Source organism: Canis lupus, chromosome 15 (genome assembly GCF_003254725.2).
Source record: "Canis lupus dingo isolate Sandy chromosome 15, ASM325472v2, whole genome shotgun sequence".
Lineage (NCBI taxonomy): Eukaryota > Metazoa > Chordata > Mammalia > Carnivora > Canidae > Canis > Canis lupus.
In genome coordinates, this window is record NC_064257.1 from 22,766,109 (window position 1) to 22,782,616 (window position 16,508).

The 16,508-nt window shown below is 34.4% G+C and overlaps 1 protein-coding gene across 2 annotated transcripts in view; it reads left to right on the top strand.

The window, feature by feature from the left end:
• OTOGL (otogelin like) overlaps positions 1-16,287 on the top strand; it is a 130,181-nt gene extending 113,894 nt beyond the window's left edge. Inside the window, exons 51-57 of one of the 2 annotated variants that reach the window (XM_049094369.1) lie at positions 4,892-4,955; positions 5,991-6,169; positions 6,615-6,719; positions 9,124-9,243; positions 10,632-10,677; positions 13,827-13,906; positions 14,578-16,287. In XM_049094369.1, the coding sequence (XP_048950326.1) occupies positions 4,892-4,955; positions 5,991-6,169; positions 6,615-6,719; positions 9,124-9,243; positions 10,632-10,677; positions 13,827-13,906; positions 14,578-14,778 (795 nt within the window). In that variant the 3' untranslated portion in view covers positions 14,779-16,287. The remainder of the gene's footprint in view (positions 1-4,891; positions 4,956-5,990; positions 6,170-6,614; positions 6,720-9,123; positions 9,244-10,631; positions 10,678-13,826; positions 13,907-14,577) is intronic. The other variant, XM_049094370.1, reaches the window with a different exon arrangement.
• The last annotated feature ends 221 nt before the right edge of the window (positions 16,288-16,508 follow it).

A 16,508-nucleotide genomic window follows, 5' to 3' on the forward strand; every position in this document is an offset into this window, starting at 1 on the left:
AAACCAAGGGTTATTTTATGTATGTGTGTGTTTTTGTGTATTCCTTTATTCTCTCTACTCCAGTGTAACTCTCTCATTTTCTTTAGAAATCTAGCCCAGACAATGTCAAAACAAGGACAAAAGCAAATCGAAACTGCCTTGTTTTTATTCCTTATTTTTATATAAAATAAATAAAATATTTTTATATAAAAATAACAATACCTCTATCATATGAATAAGATAACATAAATCAAGTACTTAGTACCTGACACATACAAAGAGCTCAGTAAGTATTAGTTGTAATAATTATGATAAAATAAACGCAGTACTCAGAATGTTAACCACAAGATACAGATCATCATGGACAATTTTCAAGGGAAGTTAACCATCTAGAAAATTTGAAAGAAAGTGATAGGTTAGAATAATGGGTGAGAGGAGTAGAAATATTCCAGATGGAGGCTACATTGAACTTGAATAAATGCACCAAAGTGCGAGGTAAGGTATGTATGCTAAAAGATAGCACCTTCTCTCTTGCCTTGAGAAAAAGCTAACCGGAGGAGGAAGAAGGAACAATGGAAGATGAAGAATTATCCAAATTTGTGTATTGGGGACAGCTGTATAGACAAGAGGAAGGATTTAGATTTTCTTTCTTTATTTTTTATTTGCAGTTAATCATTCAACCAATATCTGTTGAGAACCAGATTGTGTGATCATGGTGCCAGACACTTGAAATAGCTCAGCCCTTTTTTGAAGAACTCATGGCAGATTTAATATGATAAAAAAGAGAAAGAGTCCTGCACCGGGTGGAAATTATGATGAAAATGGTGTCTGAGTTAATTCTGCTATTCCTATGTAGCAGGATAAGGGCAATAAAACATTAGAGGGAAGGAGACCAGCAAGAGACTATTATAGCCATTCATGAAGGAGAACCTTGGGTGGAGTGAGATCTCTGTAGAAGAATTGGGGAGAGGTTGAATTTAGGAGGACAAAATGTAAGACTCTAGCCTTTTGTAACATATTTTACAAATGTGTGTAGGGGTGTGTGTGTGTGTGTGTGTGTGTGTGTGTATGAGATAGAGGGGGAGTGGAGGGAGATTAAAAGAGAGAGAGAGAAAGGAGGGTAAAAGATGAGAAAACTAAGATGAGAAAAAGGGAAGAGAAGAGGAGGGAGAAAAAGCAGGAGGAGGAGGAGGGAGAGAGAGAGAGAGAGAGAGAGAGAGAGAGAGAGAGAGAGCCAGACACACACAGAGACAGGTATACCCAGACAGAAATATCTACAAAATGGTTAAGGTTACAAAGCTTGCACATCAAAATTCTAGAAGTCCTGAGTCTTTGGATAAACACTGGTGGCCAGAGAAGCGGCTGAGTAGAACTGCTGTGGTTTCACTTGTACCCAGCCTCGTGCGGAACTCTCCTCCTGGCCTGAAAGAGGGAGCACAACTTCTTGAGGGATTTCGATAACTTGGAACACAATATAACACAATACACACCCTTCCCCTTATGGGATTTTATGCCTACTGTGTTCTGGGTCTTTTGAAGCATTTTGGGGAGAAGCTTCTATGTTTATTCTTTAAACTTGGTCTGATTATTACTTTAACTCGTGTGTGTGTGTGTGTGTGTGTGTGTGCTCGCCTTTAACACCTGTCTTGGCCTGACCACCAAACCACTGACCATTTTACTGTCTGTCCATCTTTCCCTTGTTCTGTTTTTTTTTTTTAATTTATTTGTTTCTTCTTGCAGGTTTCTACCATTCTCCACTTACCTTTTCTCTGTAGCCTCCTCCATCCCCAACAATTGTGCTAGATGCTGGCTGTCTAGTTTTCTTTCCAGCTCATTTTTCAATGTCTGAATATTAATTATGAATCAGAATTTCACATTACTCAGTACTCCATGCATTTATTGAGTGACTGCTGTATTATATACTAGCACTGTTCTAGGCACACAGAACATAAGCAGTAGCTTCAATATTCTTGAACCTCTGACCTGAATATATGTAACTGTATGCATGATAATTTGGTTTGAATATTCACAATTCTATACAAGCACTGACCTGACCCATTGTTATTGAGGACCTATTCTGACTAATTGCTAAACATCTGTTTCAGTGTCTAAGTTGATGTATTATTTTAAATCACATGAGTAGGGATGCCTGGGTGGCTCAGTGGTTGAGTGTCTGCCTTTAGCTCAGGGCTTGATCCCAGATTCCCGGGATCGAGTCCCATGTCGGGCTCCCTGCATGGAGCCTGCTTCTCCCTCTGCCTGTGTCTCTGCCTCTGTTCCTGTGTCCTTCATGAATAAATAAATTAAAAAAAAAATAAATCCCATTTGTATATTTACATAGGTTGTGAATGTATTTCACCCTGAAAAGTCCATATTGGCCTTTGCACTATTTCTTTTTTTAAATAGCAGCTGTTTGGCAATATAACTCACACACCATACAACTCAGCCATTTAAAATATAGAATTCCATGATTTTTATTATGTTCACAGAATTCTGCAACCATCAACACAATCAACTTTAGAACAATTTTCTCACCTCTAAGAGAAACTCTGTATCTGTTAAGCACTCACCCCTTATTTCTCTCCAAACGTCCCTGCCCTAAGAATCTACAGTCTCTCTCTCCAGATTTGTCTGTCTTGAATATTTCACATAAATGGAATCACAGAATATGTGATTCTGCGATTCCTCCCACTCAGAATAATGTTTTCAAGGTCCATTGGTGTTGGAGCACATGTCAGCACTTCATTCCTTTTTACTATTAAATATACCTAGACATTTATCCAAACGAAGGTGTACAATGGCCAATGGTACATGAAAAGACCCTTAACATCATTAGCTATCGGTTAAATGAAAATCTGAACTACAGTGACATATCACTTCACACCCGCTGAGAAGACAGATAATAATCCATATTGGCAAGGAGGAGGTGGAGAAATTAGAACCCTCATCTGCTGCTGGTGGGAATGTAAGATGGTGCAGCTGTTTTGAAACACATCCTGGCAGTTACTCCAAAGGCTGCGTATGTAGCTGCTATATGACCCAGCTATTCCGCTTCTAGGTGTAAACCCATGCTAAAAGAAAACAGATGTCCACACAAAGGAATGTACGTGAATGTTCATAGTAGCACTATTCACAGGAGCCAAAAAGTAGAAACAGCCTAAGGTGGTTTTGCTACTGATCTTAAAGGACAAGATGCTTGCTTGAGAGTTAAACACACACGTACACACACGCACACACACACACAACACCATTTTTGATAGAATATAAACTATTGGTGGAATAATCAAGAATAGATTCCTCTAGGTGAAATTGAGTACTTATGAGAAGAAAAGTATAACTAAATATGTGGATAAAATGTCAAAAGAAATAAGTATAGAAAGGAAGAGTAGCAGGATTAAGCCCACACTTGGGAGGACACAATGGGCATTGCGGCTTTAACTACTAAAAACATGGTGTGTAAGTGACCTACAACTTAGCGCCAGCCTAATTCCTCCTTATCTAATGTTTTGGAGTAGCTTATAGCTTATGCACTGGGAGAATTTGATTTATTTTTCTAACACCCTTATTTCTAACATTTTATTTCCAATCCCTTTGAATTGTGTAATGACTAAAAGTCATAAAACACCAAGTGAGTTAATGTTTATGAAACTACAGCTTGTAAAGCACGACAAAAGGTAAGATATTAATAACTCTAAGGAAATTTTATAAATTACTATGACTTTATTTGAATCCTGTTTTGTGTTAAGAATTGAATTAATTTTGGGGCACCTGGGTGGCTCCATTGGTTGAACATCGAACTCTTGGTTTTGGCTCAGGTCATGATCTCAGGGTCCTGAGATCAAGCCCTGAGTTGGGCTTCCCACTCAGCACAGATTCTGCTTGGCAATTTTTCCCTCTTCCTTGCCCTCCGCCTCTATCCCTCTCCCCACTCCTGAGAGAGAGCGTGCTCTCTCTCTCTCTCTCTCTTAAATAAATAAATAAATAAACAAATAAAACCTTTAAAAATTAGAAAAAAAGAATCAAATTCATTTTATTACTGACATCATATGAAAATTAAATGCACTCAGGAAAAGTTAATACTTAAAAACGCAGTTCTTGAAACTTTAAACCTGGCACGACACCTAGAGGACCCTAGACCATTTCTGGGATGGGCAATTGTTTAAGCATTGGTATGACCACGATTTATTAACACCTAACGGTTGTACCACACTATCTGTGTGGCCGCCCTATTGTAAGTTCTTTACATGAACTGACCCATTTATTTCTGTAAATAAACCTAAGAGATAGGCGATGTTAATTATTCCCATTTTACAGATGAAGGAAGGTGAGGAGAGGCCTGGCTCAGTAACTTGCCTCAGATCACACAGCTAGTAGGCAGCAAAGCCAGGATGGGCACAGAGGAGACTTGTTCCTGAGTCTGTGCTATTAGTTGCTCTACTATAGTCTTCTGCTTCTGCTTTATATGCTGTCACAGCTTAGCTCCACGCAAACCTCAGAACCCTGGACCACCTCTAGAGAGAAGATCAAGAACATTTACACCAAACAAAATTTCCAGGATTACTACATATTCTCTTATCTCCAGTTACCCACTAGAAGCTCAGGATCCAATAATATTTTCAAGTTAGTAGACACCATAAAGATCATCTTCTTTACTTTCATTCAGTAGATAAAGGAATTAAAGTTTAGAGAGCTTAAGTGATCATAATCATATTGTTGATTGTGAATTTTTTCTGTGGGCTGCTAACTAAATGACCACTGGTTTAATCAAAGCCTTAATCAAATATGTAATAAACACTCGATATGTGTCTGCTGTGTGGTAGGGAACTTACTAAATGTTATACTGTGTATATTTTCATAGTTGTTGTATAATAAGCTGTATAAATCATTTAATAATAATTCCTTTTTCTAATAGGGAGAATTTACTGCAATAGACCATAACTTTCAGAGTGACTGTGGATGTGTACGGTATCTCTGTGGTAACTATGTTCTCTCTAGCTTTTAAATGATATGAATGTTATTGGTATTTGTTGTTCACTATTAATAAATTAAAAATGATTTTCTCTGAGTAAGATAACTCATATTTATAAGCCATTTTGCCAGTTTTTGAGTATAAAAATGCATTATTGTTTTTCAGTTGCCTCTTTTGCTCTACTTCTAAATGTTCTGAGAAATATGTTAATGGGACAGAAAAACGAATGTATTTTTCAGAGTTTGCAGAATTTAAAGTGGATGCTATGTTCTTTTTAATATATATCTAATATTTTAAAAAATAGGCATCAAAAAGAGATTTTTGCTCACTGTTCTGTCATTATGGATGTTAACATTGCAAAACATAGAATTGATCTTTCTATGAAATAACAAATCTTCTTATGTATTAGTGGGCTAATAGAAAAAAAATTTAACCCTTGTATTTTTGTGTGAAGGCTTAAATTCAGTGTTGGCAAGATACAAAGAGCTTCTGAGCTGAATCTTCATCACTCTCCTAACCTACCTTAATACGTCACTTTTACTTTGTGTCAGCTACCTTCCTCATTGAGTATGATGTACACGACTATTTAGCAACACAACAAAACTGAAAACTTTCTCTCGAAAGAACCATTAAAAACCTTGAAATGTTAAACAGAGCCACCATGAAGAGCCCTAGATTGATTTAGATTTTGCTTCCGTCTATCTATTCCCCCAAATTGTCATGTTACATTTCCAGAAGAGAGAAAAAGTAGCTTGATGATCACTTAATTCTAAAATTCTGGAATCTGTTATAAACATAGCTTATGAAGGCAGTTCAAACAGTAAAGAGGAGTTAAGTTTACAGATCACTTTCTTATATGTTAAGGAATAAATGTACTAAATTCATTATCAAGTAGATTCTTGAGATATTCACAATATGTAAAGGTAAATATCTTTATTGGTTTTGAAAAAAATTGCACATCACTATGAAAACATAAACTTAAATAAAAGTTCCATTGATTGATTAATGAAAAACTCAAAATAGTATTTTTCATTAACTTTAGAAAAGGACGATGTGTGTATATTTCAAGAAGTATCAGTATTGCATCCTGGCCAATCTATGACAAAGTATTTGGAAGGGGACTTTTGTTACACAGTGGAGTGTCTGGAAGAAAAAGATAACCATACAGGCTTTCACACTCTGAATTTTACAATGGTGAATTGTTCAAAAGAATGTGACATTGTAAGTATTCTTTGTAAGTCATTCTGGTGGAGAGTTAAATTAATCATAAAATGGCAGCTATAGAATTTTAACTAGTGGATACTCCACAAGTAAAAAGTATACACTCAATAGTCCAATAATCTATTAATGTGTAATATATCTATATAATGCATATTTTCCTTTTCTTGTATACACATCTTGAGCCTTATTATCTATTTATCTATATAGCTTGCTTGATCTGCTTGATGAATCTTGGCTGCTGGATGTAAAGGTTAATATTTACTTCACTTTCTAATACAGCCATATAGAGTCAATTATTATTTGAAGTGCCTCGAAGTCAACCTTTAAAATGCTTAGAGGTATTCTGAGAGAGAGAATATAGTTATATTAGAAAGTACTTCCAGAATGGATTCATTAAAAATACTGGTATTGTGTGGCTAACTAAATGTACCATGGTTATACACAGCACCAGGTGTACACTCCATCTCCAAGTGATTATGATTGCTGTGGTACCTGCAAAAATGTATCCTGCAAATTTCAGATGGAAAATGGAACATCGGTTATATACGGGGTATGAATTCCTTAGTTCCTAAAATAAATTCCTTGGAGGGTAGCTCCCCGTTCTATTTTCTGAAGAAGATGTTCTTAAATGAGTCTAAAAAATACCACATGTACACATGCACACGCAGAGTTCTACATACAATAAACACACTCATATACAGCACACAGACAATTTTATTTATTACATTTTAAAGATTTTGGTAATTTCTGCTGTAAAGGAATATGTCAAACTTATAGATCCTCATTTTTTTTTCCAGATGTGAGGAATAGGCTTTGAGAATTGCTTATTTCTAATGGTTAGAACAAAGGGGAAAAAACATTACTTTATTCAATCATTTAAAATGAAGCATTTTCAAACAAAATCTTAAAAAAAAAAAAAAAGGAGGATGGGAGGGGACACTTCATGGCTCCGTTGGTTGGGTGTCTGTCTTTGACTCGGATCATGATCCTGGCACACAGGATGGTGGGACTCCCTGCCCAGTGGGGAGACTGCTTCTCCCTCTCTCCCTCACCCTACTTGTGGTCTCTCCCTTTGAAATGAGGATATAAAATCCTAAAAAATAAATAAAATGAAGCATTTTACCAGAAATCTGAAACTCATGATGTTAACTTTTAATTATTTCAGGTAGTGAAGATTTCAGTGAGTAAGTAAGAGAAAAAGATTTAGAATATATGACAATTTTTCTTACAAGGACCTCAAGAATCAATAATGCTATATCATATCTTTCCACCAAAAATAATAAAATAATTATTCAGAATTCACCTGTTGTCTCATAATAACTCCATATAGGTTTGCAGATGACCTACTCCTTCCCTAGAATAGAGAAATGGAACTTCCTAATTTTAGTGCAGTTTATTAGTGATGTCATTAGATTTAGGAGTGTAACTATTTCCTTATAACTTACATTACCTGGAAGTTGTTCTGATTTATTGCCATTTTTAAGTTTTTCCATTAATAGTTTAGTTATCTAGAGGTCTTACTGCTGGTGTTCTTAATTACATAGGATTATTCATTTACCCTCAAAGCAGATTTCTCCAATCCTCCACATTTTATTAAATAAGAAAGATGAACGTTTGTCTTGTGCCATGACTGATATTTCACAATTATGTGCGCACTAGTACTACTGATTTAAATAGTGTTGTTGATATTGTTTGTCTGTTTTATTCTAGCAATACTTGTTTTGTAATATATTTTAAGGAGAGTGTTTTGAAAACAGAAGCTTCTAAGATGATGAGGAAGACATGGGTGTCAGTGAGAGAAAAGAAATTAAAGTTTACTTGAAAAGAACACAGCAATTTGGGGCTTCTAGTAAAAGAGCAACATAAACTCTATAATCAATAATCCAAGAACCATCTATGTATATGACTTGTATTCACAGTGATAGCCTGAAATGTGAATAAAAGGCTAAATTATATTCAGAATAGTTTTTGAAAACTCAAAAGTAAATGCAATCAAGGTACATCAAGAACATTAACTCCTGTCTCTTTCAAAGATAAGCTTGAGTTATCTATAAATCTAATTCTCCTAGAAAAACTAATTTTTGATTTCAGATAAGTAAGATAATACTACTTGGGACAGAATATTAGAATTACTATTTGAGTTTGAATATTTTATTTTCTCTTATACCTGGACTTGTAGATCTTTTCTGATTGAGATTCTAGAAGATCTAAAGATATTCGTAAGTTAAAATAGAATCTGGAGAAAAGAATCCATCAAAACTCCTTACTGCACAAGGAATCTTCAAGCCAGAGTTTGGCTAGCATTTTAAAATGTGGGTTATAAAATAAAAATATAAATAATCAACTATAGCCCAATAATTATGTTATAATATGTTCATCTACTTTTATTTCTAAATAAGAATTCTGAAATCAGGAATGAAATAAAGTTACTATGTTTAAAAATTTGTAAAAGGGATAGGGATATGTTTTAAAACAATGATAAGGAGTGTGAAACTAGAGCCAAAAGTCAATAATCACTGTCATCCAAAGATTTTTTAATTGTGTTGTTGATATGGGAGTAAAAAGAAGAATAACAAATTCAAGAAAGGAGGCATACTAACTAGTATGATTTGTTGTTTTATAATTAGTGAGGGAATATTAGAAGAAGACCTTTGACACTTGGCCAAATTGGATAATTAATCTTGTAGTAGAAATAGATACCTATTTGTTTTTTTTTTCCTCTCTCTCGCTTTATTTCACATTTCACATCTCAGTTCCAGTATGAAACCACACACACATGCACACATACACACATACCATCTATTTTCAATCCTTTTAGATAAATTTGGGGATATTTCCAGATGAACATTTTTGGCACAAGAAGTTCTCTGCATCTCGACTTGGATAGGAGATTTTCTACTTAAGAGATATATCATAGTTTAATAAGCAAAACAGTGATGTTCTCTTATTTTTAGGAGGGGAGTACCTGGCACTATAATTGTACCACATATGAATGTGTTAATACTGACGAAGGGACAATGATTCTGAACTACAGTATGGTCTGTCCCCCTTTTAATGAGACCGAATGCAAAATGGTTTGTACTTTATTATATCTAAGAAAATGTAGTATTAAATATCATTTAGAAAAATAATGTTGTCTGAAGTCATATATATATATACATTGTGGCTTATTTATTTTGGGGTATGTATTATTTTCATGTATATTTCTTATATTTCTTCAGTTTGGCATTTTGAGTTATAAATCGTGTTCCAAATAACTTTGATTCTCCCTGAGTGGACATTGTGCTAGATCAAAGAATTATTGAAAAATCATTTGATCAGCAGACCTAGCCTCTGCTTTGGTGAATTAATAATCAATTAGAGGTTGGCCAATTTTATTTCTTAAACACGCAGCCAAATTTATGATGTCATTCACCTTTTAATGAATGCTGGCCTAAGTAAAATTTGTCTTACCTTCTCTGGGCACAGGCCATGGTGAACTTGGCATATGTCACAGCACTGCTGATCCTTTAGTTTAGATATCCCGGTTCCTTATTATCTCAGAGAAGAGTCCATTGGGAAAGCAGATTTTTGGAGGTGATACTTTTTCTTACAAGATTCTTTGTAGCTTTAACTATTTAGGAGATAATGCTCCCTAATGAAAAGTAAGCTTTGTTCTATAGTGTAGGCAATATTTTTCCTATGTGTACAAAAATAGCATTGTCTCATTGATTTTTTTCCCCCCAAGATGTGTCCTTTTAGTGATGGTGGTTAGCTGGCTGGCTCCCTAGATATCATATATAGGAAAGAAATAGAATTTCAGCTCTGTAAAGAATTTTAGGCATCATCTTATCTCACAGATGCATTTTTATAGCATAAATTCCTTTGCTTGAATTGCAATTAGCAAGTTACTAAAAGCAATTCAAAAAAGAAGATTTGTAAGAATTCAAAAAGATAACCGATAAAATTTTCTTAATTTAGGCTTAGGCAAGAGTCATCCTGAAGTGGGGGATTTTTTTGGAGTAAAATATTAAAGAAAAAGATACATCATTTTAACATTCAATTATATTAAGAAACTTAGCCTTGTCTCATAGACTACTTCAGGTTATTTCACAGAGTTGAAAAAAACATAATGACCTCTGTTTAGAGTACCTTTTATTACTTTGCTTTGGTAAGAATTTGCACATGTCATTTTTTTTTATTTTTTTGCATATGTCATTTAAATAAATAAAGTGTTCTTTTAAGTAAGTTACTCTTTTTGCACTTTTTCTTATTAGTGAAGAAATAACAAAAATTTAAACAGAATATCTGCTCCTAATTTTAAAAACAAATTCTCACTAGAAATAAGTAAGTTTCTACAATTTTCCTATAAAGGCTTTGTGATATTTGATAAAAAAAATGAGAGAGTTAGTTTTTTATTTCTAGTCTGAGAGGAAATGAACAAACACTGTGAGTTTTGACTTTATTCCTTCTCTCTTCCTAGAATGAAGGGATTGTAAAGCTTTATAATGAAGGCTGTTGCAAGATCTGTAAGTGAGGACATATTATATGCATTAATTTGATAGATTAGTTTTAATTGCTCATGGTGATTATGATTTTTCTCATAAAATTCAGATCTTATGATGCAAGGAGGGAAGCACGTATTATTTAAATGTTTGTCATGTGGTTAATTACTGTGTAATTCGGTCTTCTGGGGTATGAATAAAATATCTTTAATTTAGATGAATTTTAACCTAAATATCAGAAATTTCTTTATTGTTGTATTTCCCAAAAGGTATTGCATAGGATTTTTAATATATTTTAAGTTTAAAAGGTCTCTATGGTCAGATTTGCTTGGAACATGCTGGGCTACACAAATTTAAGTAGGTTATGATGAGAATGGGATTGTGACTTCAATAAGGACACTGGACTCTGTAACTCCATGTTGATTATTACACAAGTAAGTACATTTTGTTGTCTGAGGGCAGACAGAGGAAGATCTATCCAACTGACCATAATCCTACCATTTATTGCCTGATACACATCAACACTATTAAGCCCCCTGCAGACAGTCTTGCAGCCAATCCTCACAATAGCTCTGGCAGGTATGTAGGGAGGTAGGTATGGTTCCTCCCCCAGATAAGGATTCATTGTTATCTTTTCTTGTGTAGGGTCTTTTCTCGAGTTAGTGAGATCTGGGGTTACCACAGAAGCGGTTCAGTAAATCACAGCTCTCATGGAGTTAGTCCAGTCACAGATATGCATGAGTTTCTATTCTTTGGATCAGAATCAAAATGATACTTTGATCCCCTTGAGGCATTAAGTGCTCTCTATTATATAATATGCCCAGGCCTGCAGAATGAAGCAGACCCTTTTTATTGTGAATAATAATGAGGACATATTTTTCCTTATATTGTTTTATTTCTTTGCATTGAGTGTGAGGAAGATAAATGACTTAGTAAAAGTAATAAAATCAGTACAATCACAGAAAAAAAAAAAAAAGCTCTGGGGTGTGTTGTGCCAGGGGTCTGGAGAAGGAAGGGGGAAATGAATAAGGGAATGAATCTTCAGAAAAGTTGATTGTACTAATCGGCAATGGACGCAGGCCTATCCAATGCCTGGGCCCAGGACCTTTCAGTTCTAAACCTCTCTGAAGTTGCAGAATAATACCAAGCTACCTCAGTTTCTCCCATCTGACACATAAGGACTTGTGAAATAGCTTTTGCTTTGGTATCAAAATCCCTGTCTGCAGTCTTTGCTTCTGGGTGACCAGGATATCTCGGAGAGACCGGATATTGGATACTATTGCAGATGCTGTGCTAAGCAAAATCTGTTACAGTAGTCTTTAAGGAATGAATAGGAAATGCCTTACCTCTTGGGTACAAATAAGTTCAGCTTACTAACAATAAATTGATGCTGTGCCAGTTATATTTATTGCAGGAATTAGCTTATCAAACCAATTTCTATGAAGTGGCTTCCATGTATCAGGCACTCTCTTAGGCACTGGGACTGATAGTGAATGAAGCAATGCCTGCATGCCTCGTGCATATTATCAAGAAGGGGGAGAAGCAATGAACATATAAATATATACTATTATGTCAGGTAGAAATGAGTGATATAAAGAAAAATAGTACAGAATAAAAGGGATGGAGAATGGGGAGCTGGGTTGCTAAGTGGGTGGTTACAGAATGTCTCTGTGATGAGATGTCATCTGGGGAGACTAAATGTCTTTGGGAAGCCAGGCAGGAAGAATGAAAAGTGTTGAAAGCAGAGGAAATAGCAAAGTTTGGCTAAGCACAGGGATGAAGGTAACAAAAAGAAGAGGGTGGGTACCTTACAGGTCATGTTAAAGATGATTCCTTTCTTGACTATTTTTAATTCTTACATGAGAAGAGAGAGGTTAATAAAGTAACTAGCCACTGAGTGAGAGTCCCATAAGGTACACAACAGCCTGCCCTCTGCCACCAAACCTGAACCTCCAACCCAGGTATAGTTGGGAGGCCTGGGAAAGAAGAAGGAACAAGCACAAGAGCCTGAGGAAGAGCCATGAGTGAGATGGAGGAAAAGAGAGTGTTTCAGAAGCCAAGTGTGGGCAGTGAATCAAGGAAGAGTGATAGACTGGGCCAAATGCTGCTGAGAAGTTAAGTAGGATGAGAACTGAGCTGTGACCTCCAAAGTTAGCACTTTGAAGGTCAAGAGTGACCTTGAGAAGGACAGTTTAATTTCAGGCAACCTTTGCTACTCATCTCTGCTTCAACTGGAGTAGTTTAACTTTTAGATACCTGGCGTGCTGGCATTTCATATAAAGCACTTAGAGATCTTGTGGCTAACCTAGTTTGGAAACTGAAGACCTAATTTCAGTCTTTTGCAAACAAGGAAACCAGCAGAATGATTTCAGTGACTTTCCTAAAGGAACAAAGAAAGTCAATGTCAGAGTGAAGTAAGAACTTTGGTCTTTTGCATCCTGATTTGGGGGTTATTTACATCCACTCTCAGAGAGGGTTAAATATATCTTCTTAGGTGTATTATCAAGTGGTCATCCATCACACAGAGAGAGGTATATTACTGTATCATTAATTAATACAAAGTATTTTAATGTGAAGTCATAAAGATCATTTCAGAGCCATAAATATCAACTATAATATGACTCACCCATACATTTCAAAATGGTTGATAAATAATTCAATTACATTTGTGTATGATTTTTATATTAAAATGTATTAAGATAAAGTACTTTTAGATCTGTTTTTAACTTTAAAATAGATTTATGTGTATATGTATAGATGCCTAATCATGTACATGTGTATTTTACTTCTATGCATAATGTTTAATTCTAAAACTCACTTCACATTTTTAGAATTTTAAGTAGATATTCTATCTCTATATATAATACACACAGATTGATGTTAGCATTATTATGTGTGTGGAGTATTTTAATTTATGATTATGGTAGCTAGTCTAGGACATTAAGGTAAAGAGATGAGTATAATGCTAAAAAATGAGAACATCTATTTAGAAAGTGAAAATAAATATTTAACATAAAATATATGAGGGGAATTTTAATTATATCTTAATATAGGAATATGTTTTGTATAAATATATACATTTTTTATTTTAAATACATGAAGATGTTTAATTGAATTAAGGAACAATCTGACATGGGCCTTCTGATGAATGACTACATTCTATATTTTATCAGGCAAAAGAGAAGAAAGAATATGCCAGAAAGTGATCATTAAATCAATCATAAAGAAACAAGACTGTATAAGTAAAAACCCTGTAAGTGGGAAAATATAATTTGTTACATAAAGGGTATGTGTCTTTCCAAAGTATACATGTCTCAGCACTAATATGTTTGTAAGTCAACAAAATGGCAACAGTCACAATATTTAACTTTGAGATTATTCATGCATTCTGATATTAAAATATTCTGTTTGTGAAGAAGTGTGAACTATTCTTAGCATAAATAACCAATAGTTCTGAACCATAATTGCAATCTAGAGAGATGGAAATTAAAGCCAAATATATTTGACTATATCTTTTCTTAACTATGTAATTTTATTCAGCAAAAAAAAAAAATCCTCATTCTAACCTTACCCCATTTAATATGACCTATTCAATACTACAGTCTACATGAGCCATGATATAATACAGATTGCAGGAGAATCATGAGATTGTGATGAACATTTTACATATAGCTGACTAGTTTCTGTGTACATTTGTTTCAGAGTTTGATTTATGTCAGCCTTGCTGTCTTAGGCATCACCATGGAACATCTCTTGGATTTATTCAAGTTACCAAATTTTAATCTGGTATTTTTTGTAGCCTTCTAACATACAGAATTTGGAGACTTATAGTGACAATAAAGTTTTGTTTTCATTTGATTTCTGAGAATAAATAGCCAGTTTAAAAAATTTTAAGAATGCTTTTCTCATTGTCTCTCCTTACAGGTAAATGTCGCATCTTGTGATGGAAAATGCCCCTCTGCTACCATATATAACATCAATATTGAGAGCCATCTAAGATTCTGCAAGTGTTGTCGTGAAAATGGAGTGAGAAACTTGTCTGTGCCTCTGTATTGCTCAGGAAATGGCACTGAAGTCATGCATACTCTCCAGGAACCTATTGACTGCACATGCCAGTGGAATTAAATTTTTGGATTCCAAGAACTCTATGCAATAATCATAATGTCCAGTGAAGTTACCTTCTAACACTACTATTTAGGCATTGGAAGATTTATACTGTTTAACAATAGTGTGTTTTCTCAGAATATCGGGACATGGCAATTTAACACTTGGTACAAATATATGCAATTTCCTAGAAAAAATCAGATTTATTGATTTACTCTATTTTAGAGAATCCAGTGATTTTAAGTTGTTCAGCTGAAATGCAGTTATGTATATAATTGCAACATGCCACTGCCCTGGGATATTCTCATTGATTAGAAGATTATTTTGCAGAACTTTTTTCCATTGCACCCAGTAGTGATTTTTTTTTTTCTTTACAAAGTCTAGTATAGCTACCCAAATTAAGATAACAGTGCTCTTTCTCTCCACTGTTTAGTCTGGGGTGTGTGTGTGTAATTACTTAAAATTGTCAACTGAGTAGTTATAAAGAGTAGGATACTTAGAAACAGATCATAGAACCATAAGATTTTAGATTTTTTAAAGCCTGAATGAATATTAGGGTTGTTATTGCAAATTCCTCTCAATTTGCAGGTGTATTAGGTCACTGGAGAAGCTATGTGACTTACACCAAATGACTGTGCCTTCCAGTCCTATGCTTTTTTCTTTTGAATGATATAGTGAGGTGTCTATCATGGAATCTTTGATTCTTAAGGAGTTTGCTTTGCATAGAATTAAAAATTTAAAACTTACTTCCTTTTAAAGAATTGAAAAAATGCCACACATATCTATGTATATACATACGTATAATAGTACCCCAATAATAGGAAATGAAGAAATGTAGCATCAGTTGCTAAATAGAGGAGGGATATCTTGGACTTTTATTTTTTTATACCACTAAAACTGTTATCAAATATATTGTTACTATTTAACATTTAATTAACTATTTGCTATCTCATGGACCTATGATTTTTGATATGTATTTGCATTCAATTGAAGTTGCGTGCTATTTTGCTTTTCATGCTGCTGCTTTGCCAATGAAGAATGAAATAAAATTATTTGAATGTATTAATAATTCTACAATGGAATGCTGCACTTTTTAAATATAGTGGATTATTGACATTTGCAAGGAACATATCTTGAGATCTTTGCAAATCCCCAAATTTTCTGCCACTTACAGTATAGATTATCTGAGTTTCCTCATCTGTAAAAAGGAGAGAATGCCCTACTTGTTGTATGATTGTTGTGGGGGATCAAATGAAGTCAAATAGCAACAAGTAAATGGTAAAGGTGCATTGAAAAGCAAATATGGGGGCCTGATGGACTAGGTCCAGATTTCAGCTAGATGAGTTGCTTCTGTTTCAAAATCACGCTTCCCAGAAAAAAATGCAGCTTATTAGATTTTTGACCTCCAGAGTTACTAAGAAATGAGTGAAAGAATGAAATGAACATTGCATCTGCAATGTCCCAGTGTCTAATGTACATAAAAATGGACTTTATCTTGTTTGTGCTTAATAAAAGTGTTTTATCTAGACATTAACATTTCAGTATTCTTTGACTCCTATAAAAAATGGACTGAATAAAATGTTTTTTGGTTAAAATAAATTAACTTTGTTTAAGAGAAACTATTATGTGCCTCAGTTGAGGCACATAATGTTGTGTATTGTCTGCCACACATTTCTTTATTTTCATGCTCTGTAAAATATTTGTTATTAAATTAAAAATGTGAAATCGTGTTTAAACCTATTTGGGGGGAG